Source organism: Gossypium raimondii, chromosome 1 (assembly GCF_025698545.1).
Source record: "Gossypium raimondii isolate GPD5lz chromosome 1, ASM2569854v1, whole genome shotgun sequence".
Classification (NCBI taxonomy): Eukaryota; Viridiplantae; Streptophyta; class Magnoliopsida; order Malvales; family Malvaceae; genus Gossypium; species Gossypium raimondii.
In genome coordinates, this window is record NC_068565.1 from 12,652,462 (window position 1) to 12,668,609 (window position 16,148).

Sequence of the window (16,148 nt, forward strand, 5' to 3'; positions counted from 1 at the left end):
CAGTAATTCTACTTTCCTAGGCAGCAGTGGAATAGATTAAAGATATCAGATCTTGTCTTCCCATACTGGTGGTGAAGTAGATCGAAGAAAACATATCTTGTCTTCATGTATCGGCGTGAAGTAGATCAAATACAATAGATATTGTCTCCCCATACTGGTGGTGGATTAGATTGAAGAAAGCAGATATTGTCTTCCCATACTGGTGGCGAAGTAGATCCAAGAAAGCAGATCTTGTCTTCATGTATTGGCGTGAAGTAGATCAAAGATAGCAGATCTTGTCTTCATGTATTGGCGTGAAGTAGATCGAAGAAAACAAATCTTGTCTTCATGTATTGGCGTGAAGTAAATCAAAGATGGCAGATTTTACCTCCCTGTGGTTACAGTGGAGTACATTGAAGCCAGTAATTCTACTTCCCTGGGCAGCAGCGGAATAGATTGAATATTTTAGATCTTGTCTCCCTAAGCAGAAGTGGAGCAGATCAAAGATGGCAGATTTTACCTCCCTGTGGTTACAGTGGAGTACATTGAAGCTAGAAATTCTACTTCCCTAGGCAGCAGTGGAATAGATTGAGGATTTTAGATCTTATCTCCCTAAGCAGTAGTGGAGCAGATCAAAGATGGCAGAATTTACCTCCCTGAGGTTATAGTGGAGTACATTGAAGCCAGTATTCCTATTTTCTTGAAGTTGCAATAGAGTGGATTAAAACCACAGATCTTATCTCTCTGAAGTTGCAGTAGAGCAGATCGCATCAAATTTATTTTTAAGCTGTAGCAGAACAAATTGAAGCTATAAGTCTTATCTCCCTGAAGTTGTAGTGGAGCAGATTAAAGATAGCAAATTTTGTTCTTTTGAGAAACTACAACGTATGAATCCTATCTCCCCGACATTATAATGGAGTAGATTGAAGCATTAGTTACTATACCTCTGAAGATGCAGTAGGAAGGAATGAAGCTACTCGAAGAAGAAAAACACCGAAGAAGTCGAGGCTTAATAAGACCGGGCACAATTGGGCTTTTTAGTCTTTACTCTGTTCCCGTTACACGACAACGAGCAAAGAGGGGCAGCTGTACAAGCCCAAATATGCCCGGGCCCAAACCAATAAACAGGCCCAAAACCCAAATTATCCTAGCCCAAACATTAACCCAAAACTCAGACCAAAAAGAAAACATCAGCAGAAACCCTAAAGCAGCCACCAGCAGCTTACGCCAAGAATCGCTACCTCTTTTTGCGCCTCCGTCTACACGCCCACCGCCGCAAATGTCGCAAAGATGACCTTCCCAGTGTGTCGCTCAGACGCCACGCTTGTACCGCAACAACAAACAACAAACAAAGAAATGGAAGCCAAACAGAATAGCAAAAATCGGGCAATATAATGCCAACAAATAATGTAATAGATTTGGTGGGATTTTTATTTTTTTTTTTTCCATTTTCGCTATAAAAGGCAATCGTAAAAGTGGAAAGTATGGGGACGAAATAGAGAAAAGTTTGAAATACAAAGAAGATTGAAGGTTAATCGATTTATTCTATTCTCATTTTTATTTTTTCTCTTTTCTTTTATTTGTTTTGTGAAATAATAGAATAAAAGGGAAAAGGAGACTTACCTTTCACGGAGTCGTCGAATGGTGTCCCTCCGTCGAATCGGGTGTGGGCTGAACAGCGCCAAAGGGTTAAGGAAAGCCAAAAGAAGTCATTTGCATTTCAAAGGAAAGGCAAAATATTACCTCAATTTGTTTTTCTAAAACTTAAAACAGAACAAAGATGGTGCTATTTTGTTTGGGGTCTGCGATATCAACCTTAAATGGGAGAATTCATAATAAGTCCTCCCTTTTGCCATGTTTTATTGAGCCGCTTATTTCTTTTAATTTGGTCCAAATGTTCTTACCTTGTTTCAAGTCGGTCCTCATTGTCACAAGCCGCTTGGGGAGAGGGATTATTTCCATTTTAGGCCCCCATGTAATGCGCGTTGCAAATTGGTCCCTTTCTTCTTCTTTTTAAATTTCATTTTTGGTTATTTTGTTTTTTGCATTTTTTAAAAAAATTATTACTATATTATTTATTATTATTCATTATTATTCCTATATTTATACACGCATTTTCTTTATATAGTATATATATATATATATACATATTTCTTTATATAATATATATATTCTTTTCGAATCTATAATATATATATTCTTAAACCTTTTAAATGCATGCATTCTACATACGTTATATATATATATTTAACTTTTATGTACCTTATATTATATATAAGCATACTTATACATTTTCTTTTATTTTGTGAATATATACATCTCCGCATACTCTCTTTTTTTATATTATTTTATTTTTATAGTTTTTGCATTCATATATGTACATATATATATACATATTTTAATACGTGCATAATTTATATATATTTTTTTGTTTTCATAATTTCTAAAATAAGTATACATGTATGTACACTTATGTTTTACAATACATATGCATTTTCCTTATTTTTGTACATATACATGTTTTTATGAAATATACATACATATTTTGGAGATTATTACAAGTTTTTTGCTACACGTGTTTTTTACATATGTATGCTTGTAAATGTGTGTTAACTATACGCATACACATATTTTCCAATTTACTTGTATATTATACTTGTATATATATATTTTGTAAATCCATATTCATATGTAATTCATCATTGAAGTATTTGTTTTGATATTATACATCCACTTTTTGATATACCCTTTTTGAAAATATATTTTGGTTTTAACCGTACGTCAAAGTTATTTTATTGATTTAAAGGTTTTTTTTTTGAATAAAAGCATTATTTGAAGTTTGGGATTTTCGAGGGAAATTGAGCCCTAACGTATTGGGTTCTGATTTTCTTTGTCAATCTTAAATGACCGAGAATATTTTTTATTCAAAATGCATGAGCATAAAAATCATTTTTGGGAACTTAACTTGTCGTGCCCTAACGTATTGGGTGTGGCCTGTTACTTTCTCAAAATGAAGATTTTCGCATAAAATAATAGTGATATTCAAAGTTCGGGGATTATGAGGAATTGTACCCTAACGTATTGGGACTCGATTTCTTTACATGACTTGAACAATTGATTATCCTTTTTCAAATTTCATCATTTGAGCTGATTTTAGAAATCTTTTTAACATTCGACACTAAGATATTAAATAATCAATTTGGTACCGATTTTGGGCGTTACGAGGGTGCTAACCCTTCCTCATGCGTAACTGACTCCCGAACTCATTTTCTCAAAATTCGTAGGCCAAAATAATTTTTAAGGTGAGCCGATCACACCCTAATAAAGGATCGGTGGCGACTCCAGTTTTATTTTTAAAGTCGACAACCAAATTTTTGTTTTCAAAAAAACGGTTCCGACACAAATAGAATAATAATAAAATATATATATAATATGTGCATGTGTTTATAAAAGTTTTTAAACAAATGTATGTATATATATTATTGTAAAAAAATATGCGTATGTGTATATATAGTAATAATAATAATAATAATAATGATAATGATAATAATAATAACTTAATAACAAGAAAATCAAATTTAATAAAAAAATAATAAATAAAAAAGACTAAATCGAGCTTTGACATAAATTCTGGGCTAAATCCGCAAATAAATGAAGTCGAAAGGACTTTATTGAAAATGCCAAAGAAAATAAAAATGTAAGAGAAAGAGAAATTTGAGGGAATACTCTTAAAAATTATTATTACTCCCAACTTCCCTCCTCTACAATGAAGGGAGATGCCTCTATTTATAGTTGAGCCTCCCCAAATCCAACGGTACAGATCAATAACATCAACGGCTAAGATTAAAGGGTATCTACAAATTAAATCTCTAAGATTACAAAATCATATCTTCTAAGATTGCATATATCATATCTAAGATCATATCTAAGATTGCATATCCTTGAAGATTATGTTTCCATAAGCCTGTAGATGGACCTTCAACATTTTTAAGTAATGGGCCATTTCGATCGGGCCAAATGATATAATTTTGTACTGGACTTAGACTTTGTTTTATTATTTTGGGTTTATTATTTTTTTGTGAGCCCGGGCTAAAATTGGGTATTAGAATAGTTTAGTAGATACATACCTCTTTTATTTGGATTATGTCCCCACCAAAAAGCTCGAACCAACTTGTCCACCTAATCTGTAATTGCTACAGGTGCCTACATATGAAATTTTGTATATTGGAAGGGATGAGAGTGATGATTGGTTAAGTGTGAGACGATCATCAGGTGATAGGAGTTTCGACTTCCATTCGATGAGTTTTTTTTTCATTTGGTTTAAAATAGTTTGGAAAAATTATTTCCTATGATTTAACAAACTAAGTTGACACCCTAAGTACTTTCTAAGATGATCTACCGCTTTTATCCGAAATATTCCTTTTATTCACCTATGACATTTCGACGATCTAGATTTGCTTCGGTGTAACTCTAATTTATTCTGATTGATGGAGAGTCTGGAGATACAACAATAGTAATCGAACGTAGATTTCAATTCCTTCCAAGCTCCTAAAAAAGCGTTGAGAAAAAAAATAAGCAGGTCAACAAAAAGTAGGTGATAAATTGAAATAATACTTATTGATACATATGGCGGGTAGAGCCGATTGTTGCTTAGCTTGAATCATCATACAGGATAATACACTCTGACATAGTAAGAAAAGATAAGGAAATTGTCAACTCACTTATCATAAGCTTTGCACATTTCAACTTTTATTGTAGCGAGGGCACCTTTCTCATACTGTTTGTGCCTTATCATTGTAAAATTTCGCTTGCAATAGTAACATTTTCAGGGGCATTACGACCTATATAAATCCATTTTGAAAAGGTGTAATTAGGTCATTCACAATGGGCTTGAGGCGATTTACCAAGGCCTTTGCACAAATTTTGTAAATAACATTGCATAGACTGACCGACCTATAATCCGCCCAACATTTTGGAGCTAAACCCTTGGGAATAAGGGTTTATTAAAGTTTGATTCATTTCCTTCAAAATGAAGCTAGAGTTCAAAAAATCCAAGCATGCTTGTTGTAAGATTCCTGACAATATCCAATATGTCCGATAAAAAAGTCCAGGTTTACCATCCTTACTTGGCACTTTGAGGGGACCAATTTGAAAAGTCACTTCTTTCATTTCCTCCACTAGGAAAGGTGCATCTAGTGCTTGTTTATGAGTCTGGGAGAGTTTGGGTAATTGTATAGAGTTTAAAATAGTATCCATACCTAACTACTCTTGTGGATTATGTGTTACATAGATTTTATTGAAATATTGGACAACTGCATCTACATATGACTCTGGTCAACAATCCAATGGCCCTAGTTATCAAAGAACCCATGAGTATGGTTCCGAACTCTTCTATTGAGAGTGATTTCATGAAAAAATCTTTTGTTTCGATCACTTTTAAGAATCCAATTCGATCGTGCTTTTTGGGCCCAATGAATCTGTTATTGTTCCTCTAGTTCATATAGGGCTTTGTGGATCATTATTTCCTTAATGCATTGTTCCATTGATGATAAATTTGTCTGCAGCTCTGCTAATTCACTTCGAAATTGTGAACGGTGTGGCTTTAGCTTCCTGAACATTTATCGATTCTATTTGCGATGCGTATCACTTGTAGTATGCAATTTACGCATAAAAATATATCCAACTAACCTAAAGAAACGAGATTCCCAAGCCTTTTGTATGACAACTTTGCTTTATGGGTGCGTAGTCCACATTGCTTCAAATCTATATGGTTGATGGGCAAATGGAACTTTATATTTTGTGTAGAATAACATTCGACCATGATCTAAAACTAATACAGGTAAGTTTATCAGCGCTTGACTTGGACAAAGTTAGAGAGCTTCCGCATTTCAGAATCCTCTATCTAATCTTTCCCAAGTAGTGTCGTATCCTCCTCTTTTATTTGTCGATGTGAAATTGTTCTCGATATACTTCATTTCAAATAGTCCATATGAATTCAAAACCTAGTTGAGTTCCTCCGCACCAATAAGTAGGTTTTTGTGGAACAAAAATTTATCTTCTTGTCTCAATACCTGATTAAAGTCACCTAATAAAACGAAGCATCACCAGGTGAAACTAAAATATAAGTATCCATAATTATGTTCCAAACCAACTGCCATTTACTAACACAAGGATTTCCATAAACACATGACAACCAAAATCTGTAGTTTGAGCAATTCACATAACCTGAAATCATGTTGGGCTCTTTTATTACAATATTGATAGTTACAGGGTTGTTCTAAAGTACTAGCAAACCCCCGCTTAGTCCCAAACATGATACACTATCTCAATTATCGAACCCGAGTCAAGACGCTATATGTTTACCTTCGCTAATATCCACTTTTGTCTCCGAGAGAAAACAAAAATTGGTTCGACGGTAACGGGCCAAATAGTAGTAGTGTTGGAATGTTCCAGTTTGGCTGAAACCTCAGACATTCCAAAATAGCGTGACCATGGTGTTGGTGCAAGTTGATTAGTCCCGCCTACTTAGGCCCTAGTGTCTTGTATTCAGTTTCCAAAACAAACGTGACAGCGGTAGAAGTCACAATAGTCCTTTAAAGGTTCGGCATTTGAGGGTGTTCCATGCTACGTTCTACCATTGATGTTCCACTCATCATGACTTTCTGATCGATAGCTTAACCCATAGTAAGAGTTTGAAGGTGTTGTCGTACCAGAAATCTACTAGTAGCCTCACTATTTGTATCATCATCAGACCACTTTCTTTTAGAACTAGAGGATCCCGAGTCGAGCTGCTCATGACTTACTTTCTGCTTCCTTTTCTTCTTAACTTGAGAGTTAGTGGCATCATGTGGTATTTGTTGTGATTGAAAGTTTCTTTGCATCTAAATGTACCTCCTCGTATCAACTCCGGTTCAAGTTTTAGTTGAGCTGACACTTCAAACTGAAAATCGGTGGAGCTCTTATGTCATCTCGCTCCCATAGCACTACTTACCCCAATGTCATGATTAATAATCAAATCATAACCCCATGATGTAGTCGTTAACTAACTGAAAATCTAACTAAGACAAATGCACCTATCAATTAATAATATAGCTACGGTGAGTAAAGATATAGTTCCGACGAGGACTAAAAGTACTAGTAATTACTGTCTTTCTATTATTTAATCGACAAATTGGAGAGATTGATTAAAACTAAAATTAACTAAATTAATTAACTAAGGAACACGAGAAAGAACGAATTAGGAAAAAAACGATTAACAACCAAGAAGTGAAACAAAACCCAGGAAAGAATCCACCTAGATTTCATCTGTCATTATCAATCTGAATTAAACAGTTTCTTCATTTAGTATCTTGATCCATAGAAATCCCTAAATTATACTAATATCTCTTTCGAGAGTAAGAGCAACTGGCTCTAAGTTAAATAATTGAAATTTATTTCTAATTAAAATCTCTATTATCGCATTAACTCGATCTATGGATCCCCCTATTAGATTTGACTTTAATTCGGTAGATTTATGTCGTTCTATTTCTAGGATTGCATGCAACTCTACTCAATTATGTTAGATCTACTCTTAAACGGGACTTTTCCTCCTCTGATTTAAGCACATTAAATATGGATTAATAGTTCGGAAATATTAAACCAAGAACTAAACACATATAATTGAGAACAAGATTCAAGTATTTATTGCGTAAAACATAAATCAAAAGATAAAATTCATGATAGGGTTCATCTCCCCTAGGTATTTAAAAAATTAGTTTATAATCGCAAATAAAAACATCCAGAAGACAATATAACCACAAGGAACAAAAAAACCCATAATAAATTGTAAAAGAATTAAAAGGAGATATTCAATCTTGATGGAAATCTACTTCAGAGTTGACTTCAATAGTATTTTTTGAGTTTTTTTCTTTAGTATTCTATGAGGCTCACCCCTATTTTCTTATCTTTGTCATATATAGGTCTTAGAATGCCCAAAAAACTTAAAGATTGCATTTTTTCCCGTGTTTGGAGTGCAATTTACGATTTTCACATAGTTTGGTACATGGATGTTTGGCAACCCATGTGGCTCAAACAGTTGTGTGTCCAGCACACGTGGGATGGCCTAGCTCGTGTGGCTCTTGAAACTTGCTTTGATTTTTCAATTTTCACTTATTTTGCTCCCCAAATGCTCTCCTAATTATAGAAACATGAATTTAAAGGAACAAGAGCATAAAATTCACCATTTTACATCAAATAGTCATCCAAAAATGCATTAATAGTAATATTAAAATATGTTACTTTTAGCACTTATCACCCTATATCTTGCGTGCATTGGTTCTTCCCATCACACTAATTAGAAAGACTACAGTTCTTGGGACATTGTTAGATGGTTCAATGAGAGCATCATTATAAAGGTTGCTATTATAATAAACATCATTGAACACTTTTAACTCAAGAGCATATTGTAAATTATTGATAAAGACATTAGCATTAATGTCAATGTAGATAGGTGGATCGGCAAGGAGGGAATAATCTCACCATTGTTATTGATGTTGTTGCTTGGTTGTTGTCCAACTTGTTGCATTGCTAAGGGTGAAATCAGAGAAGCAACATTGAATGTTGATCAGTATAAATACATACATAAATACTAATAAATTTAATTAATTATAATTAACTTATTTTTCTTAATTCCTTCCCTATATGCATAGTAAAATTTCTCTAAACAATTATTTCACATCACCAAACAATTTTCAAATTAAAGAAATATTCCAAAATAAGTCTAATTGTTTAATGATTGAAAATTAAAGAAATAATTCTAAATTGAAAAAAACAAACTCAAAACCCATTTTAAAGAAGCTTTGCCAGTCAATATATAGGGAATAGTTGAGAAAATAAAAAAATATTAATTATAATTAAATAAAAGTATGTCCTCAAATATTTTATTATTTTACTAATTGATGAGGTGAGTTAATATTATTGTTAGTTGATAATACATAAGACTTATGCACAATATTATCGGTGCAACTTAAATACAATCGAAATAATTAAAATAAGTTGAAGTAAGAGTGAAATCGGGTCAACAAGCCCAAAACAGAAATCAAAGAGGCTTAAGATCTCTTATCAATGAAAATGGATTTTAGTGACCCAAATACAAAATCAAAAGACCTAGGAACCCAAAATCAATAAAAATGAGTTTTAGCAATTAAGCAGAATGGAATCATGCATTAACCCGACAATTCAAACAAATTTATTGGATATCGATACCAAACATCACCCAACAAGAAGTAAAGAAAACACAAAGTCATGAATCTTAGAGATTGACTTTGCTCTCTACTTCAAAGGAAACCCATCAACCAAGTCTCCAAAGCTCGCCATCTCACCAACTCATCGATTGCACTATTCAGCTTATCCCTTAGCTCATTCCTTCTCATGTTGAGAGACCTTAGGCTTGCCACAGTCTTGGCGGCATCTTGTTTGGCCGCCATTAATGATTCAACCATCACTCTTTTTTTGGCCAATCCAGTTTTAATCCGAAGAATTCTTTTAGCTTTCTGTATATACAAATACTATTTGACAAATTGACAAAATGCATGTATAATCTATCAATCACTAATTAATCACACCATACCTGAATGCTGGATTTGTACAGCATTTTTCTACTACTTGCCCATTTTCCTTCTGCTTGCGGGGCCAAAAAATAACAATTTAAGTGAAAGTAAAAGAAATAGTTAGGACATTTTTTTAAGAAAAAAATAGTAATTAAAATGAAGGTTGCTAAAATTATTTGTTTGAATATTCCTACTTTAAGTATATTCATATTATGAAATAAAATTTCAAGCATAAAAAAATTTCTTACTCACCAATGTCACCTGTCATGACCCCAAGCCAGGATGAAGAAGCTTTTTTCTTCCCAAGCTTCTTACATGAACTGCAAGAAGATAGGAAACGTCAAATATTCAAAAATATGTAGTGGTTTAATGAGCCTAAAATTAATTTTGGTAATAAAATTTTTGAATATCAATCGATATTTCAGTTAAAGTCGTTCCAACCTTTTTGCTGTAATTCTCGTTCCCTCACTTTGTATCAAAGAAGTACATTAGTTTAATTGTTTGCAACATAAAATTATCTTTAATTAAAAAGTACTAAAACATTAAAAACATAGAAAATGTTAAAATTTTCAACAGGTTTCTTATTATTAAGATAAGGTTATTCATATATTACAAAATCTATTCAAAATAATTTCTTTTCATCTAAAAACAGAGAATATGAATTTAAATGTAAATGGTGATTAACTTGAGCTTTCATGGGTTTGATGTTAATTTTATTATTTTAAATATAAAACATTCATATAGATTTTAATTTAATAAAATCAAATATTTGGGTTGATGTGGGTTTCCGTTTCTTAACACTAAATTCACTTCGATTGTGATGGATTATTCATTTTGTTTACACCCAAATCATGTTTTAATTATTAATATTAATATAAAGGAATTAAATATTAAAAACTTACAACGTCCTTTGCTTATTAAATATATAGTTTTTATTTTAAAATTATTTTTATTTTTATTTCTGAAGAATCTTAAAATCTACCATATTAATTATTATAAAATTGTTAATAATACTTAAAAAATCATCTATATACAAGTAACAAAACCTACAAATCAAATTATCATATATAATATGTTAGTCCAAGAAAGTATCTAACAATATGATTATGCCAATTGATTGGCATGGGTATTACGTGAATTTGAGTGCGCTGAAATGCCCATTTATGGGTTTGAGAAGAATTATGAGTAATTTTAAGCAGTGTGTTAAAAAAATTGTTTAAAAAAAAACAATATAATTATTACGCCCAAAGTTTGCCGCAATCCAAGCATTTTAAAGTGTGAAAATGATTGGCATGGATTGTATTTTCTTGGATCCAATTTAAAAGCATCAATCAATGAATTCAGTCCCACCAAAGTTTTGTTGAGAATTCTTGACTAACCAAATATGCCACTTCTTTATTTCTTTATTATATGTGGATTTAGGTTGGGTTGGCTATCTCCTCTTTCTTCTTCTTGTTTCTGCTTTTTGTTATTGATATTCTTGGTGGTTAGAAGAGGAAGGAGGGAGGAGAAAGATTTGATGAGGTTTAATATTATTGAAAGAGACATATCTGATGTGGTAGGATGTTCTACAAAATCATATTAGTAGAAATCTATAATAAATCTAAAACTATACTTAAATAGCATCCACCTCCTTACCATTCCAACTAACATATAACTACCAAATTATAACACATTTAGACAGTAATAAATGTCAAACCTTTGCCTATTTCTTCCTGCAATATTACCTGTGTTCATCATTTTTGTACCTAGCTGCCGGCACAAGTGTATCCCCAAAAACAATAAATTTATAATCTATAGGAACAGAGCAATTACCTTTCTCCTTTCAACAATTTCCGAAAACGATACATATTTGATCCTTCAGTTTAGATTTCACTAACTAAATACGGCTCGCTTGGAGATAAGTGAAAACTAAAATGAAAGAACCAAATTAGATGTATCCAGGCCAGAAAGAACAGAGTCAACAAGAAGAAGAGAAATTCTGGGATTTATGCAAGATTAGAGAGGGTTGTTGGGGGTTATTTTAGTCAATTGTTGGGTTGCTTTGTTTTCTTCTCTCCTTGGAAATGCTGTGGAGCTGTTAAAGCCTGTAAATCGTGCGACTCCTTGCGGGAATATTCTTCTCAGTTTCTTGGAAATTGATTGCTTGACTTGGATTAACTACTAAAAAAAAAAAAACATTAACAACACGATGCTACGGACGATGGTGTCAGTTGACTTGCGTAAGTTTGAAAATAATCGGTCGACAGCGGCGGAAGCCGTGCGATCATTAGGCAGGACCACAATGGAGATGCAACTGTTTATAAGATATTGAAGAGGAAAAGTAGAACACGCAAATGGTAGCTACTAGTAAGTATGAAAACAATGCAATGTTCCATGTTTACGAGTAGGAAAAAGAGACATCATTATCATCCCCTTCCGTTTCCAAAACCAAAACTCTTATGGAAATGCCATCAGGTATGCTTTTAATCTTCATTCATTCTTATTCTGCATCTACCCCTACGTAGTCTCACTCTTTTTTATATTAATAATATGCACCAATCTCTTCCAATAAAATCAAGCTTTACTATATATATTTTTTATATTTTAATGTTATATATATTTATATGATTGATATTTAATGCAAGATATAAACTGTTAGTGTAGATGAACTACAAACTTATATACATTATTGTTGAGGGGAGGCATCCTTTCAAAGAAATTTGTATAGTATATTTGTCTAAAGTCAATGGACCTCTTAATGGATTGATATTATCTTCGGATCGAGTAGAGGTTTTTTACTCTCAACTTTATCGAGAGCCCAAGTATCGAAGGCGAGATTCATGGAGTGAGAACGCCTCATTAAATCAAGAGATAAAATAAGGGCTAGGGTTCATATCCTACTAAGCGCATAATTCTCATATCCCCTTAGTAGGTGGCCATGCGCCATGTACAACCTGATCTAATGAGACACTATCGCTCTATTAACCCCGCCTTTGCAACTTGGACTCTTGACAAAGTTATAAGATAAAAACTCTAGCTCGACAATATCAACTCGTTGAGGGGTCTATTAGCACCTTTTTGTTTTGAGAGGAGGCTAACTTCTTTAGGAGAAGTTTTCGAAATGTTGTTCATCCGAAGTTGATGAACTCCTCAACGGATTGATGTTGTTCAAGGATCAAGTCAAAATTTTGTCAATGGCAAAAAAAAAAAAAGCTATTAATCTACCTCAAATTCCCTTCCTCTTAAGTATTTTCTGAAGAAAAATGTAGTTATAGTTCACTTTAGTCCCAAATTATAATTTGACTATTCTATCTTCCTCCCATAAACTTTAGAACTCATGATGGTCTAGGAATAAAAGAAAGAGATATTGGGCGGTTTCTTGAAGAAATATCTCCAACGTTTAAAAGATTTAAATTATAAACACTAATTCGATTAAGAAAATTGCAGAAATATCTTTTTGTGAGTAAAATAAATTATAATGTTTGAGAGTATTTTAGTCTTTTATTTTAACAAAAATAATAAAATATGCATATTGTGGGAACCCACACCAATTGGATTAATACAATCTTAAATTTATCACTCAACAAAAACTCCAGTTTTTTATTTTTTATACGTTTTTATTTTAATATGTATAATTTATTGCATTAGTTGTATATTTGTACTATTAATAAAGCTGATGTCGCAAGTAGAGATGCTCATGGGTCGAGCCCATGAAAGGTATCTAGACCAATTTTCTTAGCCCGATCTAATCTGACCCAAAAAATGGGCTTACTTTTTTTTCTTAAGCCCAATCCAATTTAAGAAAGGTACTAACCTTGGGTTTGACTTGACCTGCCCATATTTGATTTTTTATATTAGTTTTTATTTAAAAACAATTTTTTAAAAATAGAATACACGGTAAAAAAACACTAAAATAAATGTTTTGTAACACATTAAAATACATTAAAAAGTATTTATATTAAAAAATACTACCATAAATATAATAAAATAAAAAATAAAAATAAATATCGTAAATGTTTATTGTATTAAATATAATTTTTAAGATTTTATATTTTAGTTGGGTAAGATTTTTTAATTTTTGGGTAATGGGTTTAAGTATTATTGGGTTAGAGATTTTATATAAATATATATAATTATTTAACATATATAATTAATATAATTAATTTTTATAACATAATATGTTCGGGCGGCCAAAAAAAATTGCCCATGGCCTAACCCATATAGAAAACGGGCTTTTGATTTTATCTAAACTCATTTTTTGAGCCTCGTATTTTTGTCACCCTCCCATTTTTCTAGCAAGCCTTCGGGTATGGGCGGGTGGCTCGACCCATGAGTAGGTCTAGTCACGAGTCAATCAGACACCAACTCGGTAGGGAAATTATGACAATATCCTTCCGTAATTAAAATAAATATATTATTTTAAGGTAATTTATTCTTTTATTTTAACAAAACTAGTAAAAATTTGTTGAACTCAAACCAATTTAATTGATAAAATTTTAAATTTACGCTCAACTAAACCTTCAATTTATTAATTTTTTGTACATTTTTATTTTAATATGCACAAGTTATTACATTCTTTAGTTGTATCTATACTATTTATAAAGCCATTTATCTATACTATTTATGAAACCCTTTGTTAAGTTGGTGTCATCCATTAATTGGGTCCAAACTCTAGAAAAATTATCCTTTGTAATTAAAATAAGTTATATTATTTGAGGGTACTTTAGTTTTTTCTTTTATTTTAACAAAAGTAAAAATAAAATTTGCATATAGTGAAATTTAATCTCATGCCAATTAGATTGGTAAAATATTAAATTTACTACTCAACCAAAACTTTATTTTAATGTATTTTATTTAATTTTATTTTATTATCATCATTAGTTGTATCTATATTATATAAAACATACATCTATATTTTAAATCTATAATTTTAGCCGTATATCAAGGAGTAATCAATGGATCATTATGGTTACTTTAACCATGAATCTAAAAATCATTCAGCTTGATATTGACTGAATAGATCGCATTTTAAATTACAACATTTTTATTTAAGCATCCCAAAAAGTAAATTAATGAAATCTAAGAATTGCTTAGTAATTAGTTATTTCTTACATGCATAGCAGAAGAGGAAAAAGCAGGAAAGACTAAGCAGTCGCATGAAAAGGATAAGGTCGGATATGAAAGAAATAAGTGAAGAACAAGAAGAGATCAAAGAGAAGCAAAGACAAGAAAGAGAAAAATTTGAAGCCATTCAATTAGAATGTGAGGAACTTAAAAACCAGACAATCCTCATAGCACAACAAACTGCGAGCACCCAAATTCGTCTTGCTCTAATGTTGCAAATCTTGAAAGCAAGAGAAAACCTAGAGTTCGACAAGGCAGTCATGCTCACTAATGCTCTCCGGTATTTCTCTTCTCCATCCATTATTATAACTGCTTAAGTCTTCGTACTCTTTTTTTTCCTGAAGCTTTTTTTCGTTTCATTTTTCTAAATTTACAGTGAAGTGATAGCGAGACAATAGTAGGAAATGGATGCATCGGAAAATGATGGTTGGAGTTGGAGACGAGCTCTATTGTCATTTACTTTCTGTTTATGTTTGTCAGCAATTTCATCTAACCTCAAATCCCATGTAATGGTATATTGCAACTCTTAACTTTAATTTAGTTTGCATTTGCAATAAATTTGCACTTAAACATTGTCATTCAAAAATATTTGTCACTCTTTGTATTTGGTGGTGCAGCATTTTTCGTCACAGCGTTCATAGCAATGATGATATATTACTTTTGTCATGTATTTTTTAGAATATAATGACAAGAATGTATAAGGTTACCCAATAATTAGTGTTCAGTGACAACTAATTTTATCACCAATTGATCATTTGCATCGTCATCAATAGTGGAATAACTTTTATCATATAACTAATAAAACTGATATCTGAATAGTGTTAACCGCATGCTATATATCATCATTACCTAATATCTAAAACAGTTACACAAATGAAGCTAATGTAAACCATCGCATTTTAATAAGTATTTAGTGATGGACAGTTTCATCGTCTTCGCCAGGAGCAAAAGTTGAGTTACAGCAAGTAGACTTGCAAGAGGTACCATAGCTAGTTAGAGTTTTAAATTTAATGTATTAGGATAATAAATTATAGTTAATTTGTACACTTGTTTCGGACATGAATCTTAAAATGAATATAAAGAATGCAAAAAAATTACAAAATTAATGACAAGCTATATCGTACTTATTATGTTTAAATAGTAGCATAAATGTCGATAATAGATAATCAATAGTTGGTGGCAACTAGTTTCATCACTACATCACATACATAATCGTCATTGACTATAGGAATTGTCACCAATAATAAAATAAAACTAAACTTTTATTGACAAAACAAACATTGTCATATAGTTAATGACATAATATATTGTTACCTAATGCGCTAAAATAATGTCAAGTCAATTTGAATTGTCACATAGTACGAACAATATAGTGACAATAAAAGCTAGTATCTCCTTAAAATCAATATTTTATAACAATAATTTTGTCACCCAATTATAAATGATTTCATCGTTAACTACATTAGAATTGTCACC

The 16,148-nt window shown here is 31.8% G+C and overlaps 2 protein-coding genes across 3 annotated transcripts; one reads left to right on the forward strand and one right to left on the reverse strand.

Annotated features, from left to right (window-relative positions):
- Nucleotides 1-9,194: 9,194 nt before the first annotated feature.
- LOC105782702 (uncharacterized) lies at nucleotides 9,195-11,522 on the reverse strand. The gene is made up of 4 exons (XM_012607626.2): nucleotides 11,382-11,522; nucleotides 9,819-9,886; nucleotides 9,587-9,636; nucleotides 9,195-9,509 (listed from the first exon to the last, which is right to left on the reverse strand). Exons 1-4 carry the CDS (start codon nucleotides 11,414-11,416, stop codon nucleotides 9,294-9,296), a joined length of 369 nt encoding a protein of 122 aa, XP_012463080.1. The 5' UTR covers nucleotides 11,417-11,522; the 3' UTR covers nucleotides 9,195-9,293.
- Nucleotides 11,523-11,887: 365 nt separating this feature from the next.
- Nucleotides 11,888-15,342, forward strand: LOC105782690 (uncharacterized). Of its 2 annotated transcripts, none has more exons than XM_012607615.2 (3): nucleotides 11,888-12,023; nucleotides 14,672-14,952; nucleotides 15,049-15,342. In XM_012607615.2, exons 1-3 carry the CDS (start codon nucleotides 11,922-11,924, stop codon nucleotides 15,068-15,070), a joined length of 405 nt encoding a protein of 134 aa, XP_012463069.1. In that variant the 5' UTR covers nucleotides 11,888-11,921; the 3' UTR covers nucleotides 15,071-15,342. The 2 variants fall into 2 exon arrangements, with proteins under 2 accessions (XP_012463069.1, XP_012463059.1); XM_012607605.2 differs by having other exon boundaries at nucleotides 11,903-12,023; nucleotides 14,669-14,952.
- Nucleotides 15,343-16,148: the final 806 nt, after the last annotated feature.

Excerpts from the sequence above, each read along its gene's own strand:
- LOC105782690 (XM_012607605.2), top strand. The coding sequence starts at position 11,922 with ATGAAAACAATGCAATGTTCCATGTTTACGAGTAGGAAAAAGAGACAT. Across the intron at positions 12,024-14,668 it reads TCTTATGGAAATGCCATCAG|CAGAAGAGGAAAAAGCAGGA; the intron begins GTATGCTTTTAA and ends TTACATGCATAG. Across the intron at positions 14,953-15,048 it reads ATGCTCACTAATGCTCTCCG|TGAAGTGATAGCGAGACAAT; the intron begins GTATTTCTCTTC and ends CTAAATTTACAG.
- LOC105782702 (XM_012607626.2), bottom strand. The coding sequence starts at position 11,416 with ATGTATCGTTTTCGGAAATTGTTGAAAGGAGAAAG. Across the intron at positions 9,637-9,818 it reads GGTCATGACAGGTGACATTG|AAGGAAAATGGGCAAGTAGT; the intron begins GTGAGTAAGAAA and ends CCCCGCAAGCAG. Across the intron at positions 9,510-9,586 it reads TGTACAAATCCAGCATTCAG|AAAGCTAAAAGAATTCTTCG; the intron begins GTATGGTGTGAT and ends TTGTATATACAG.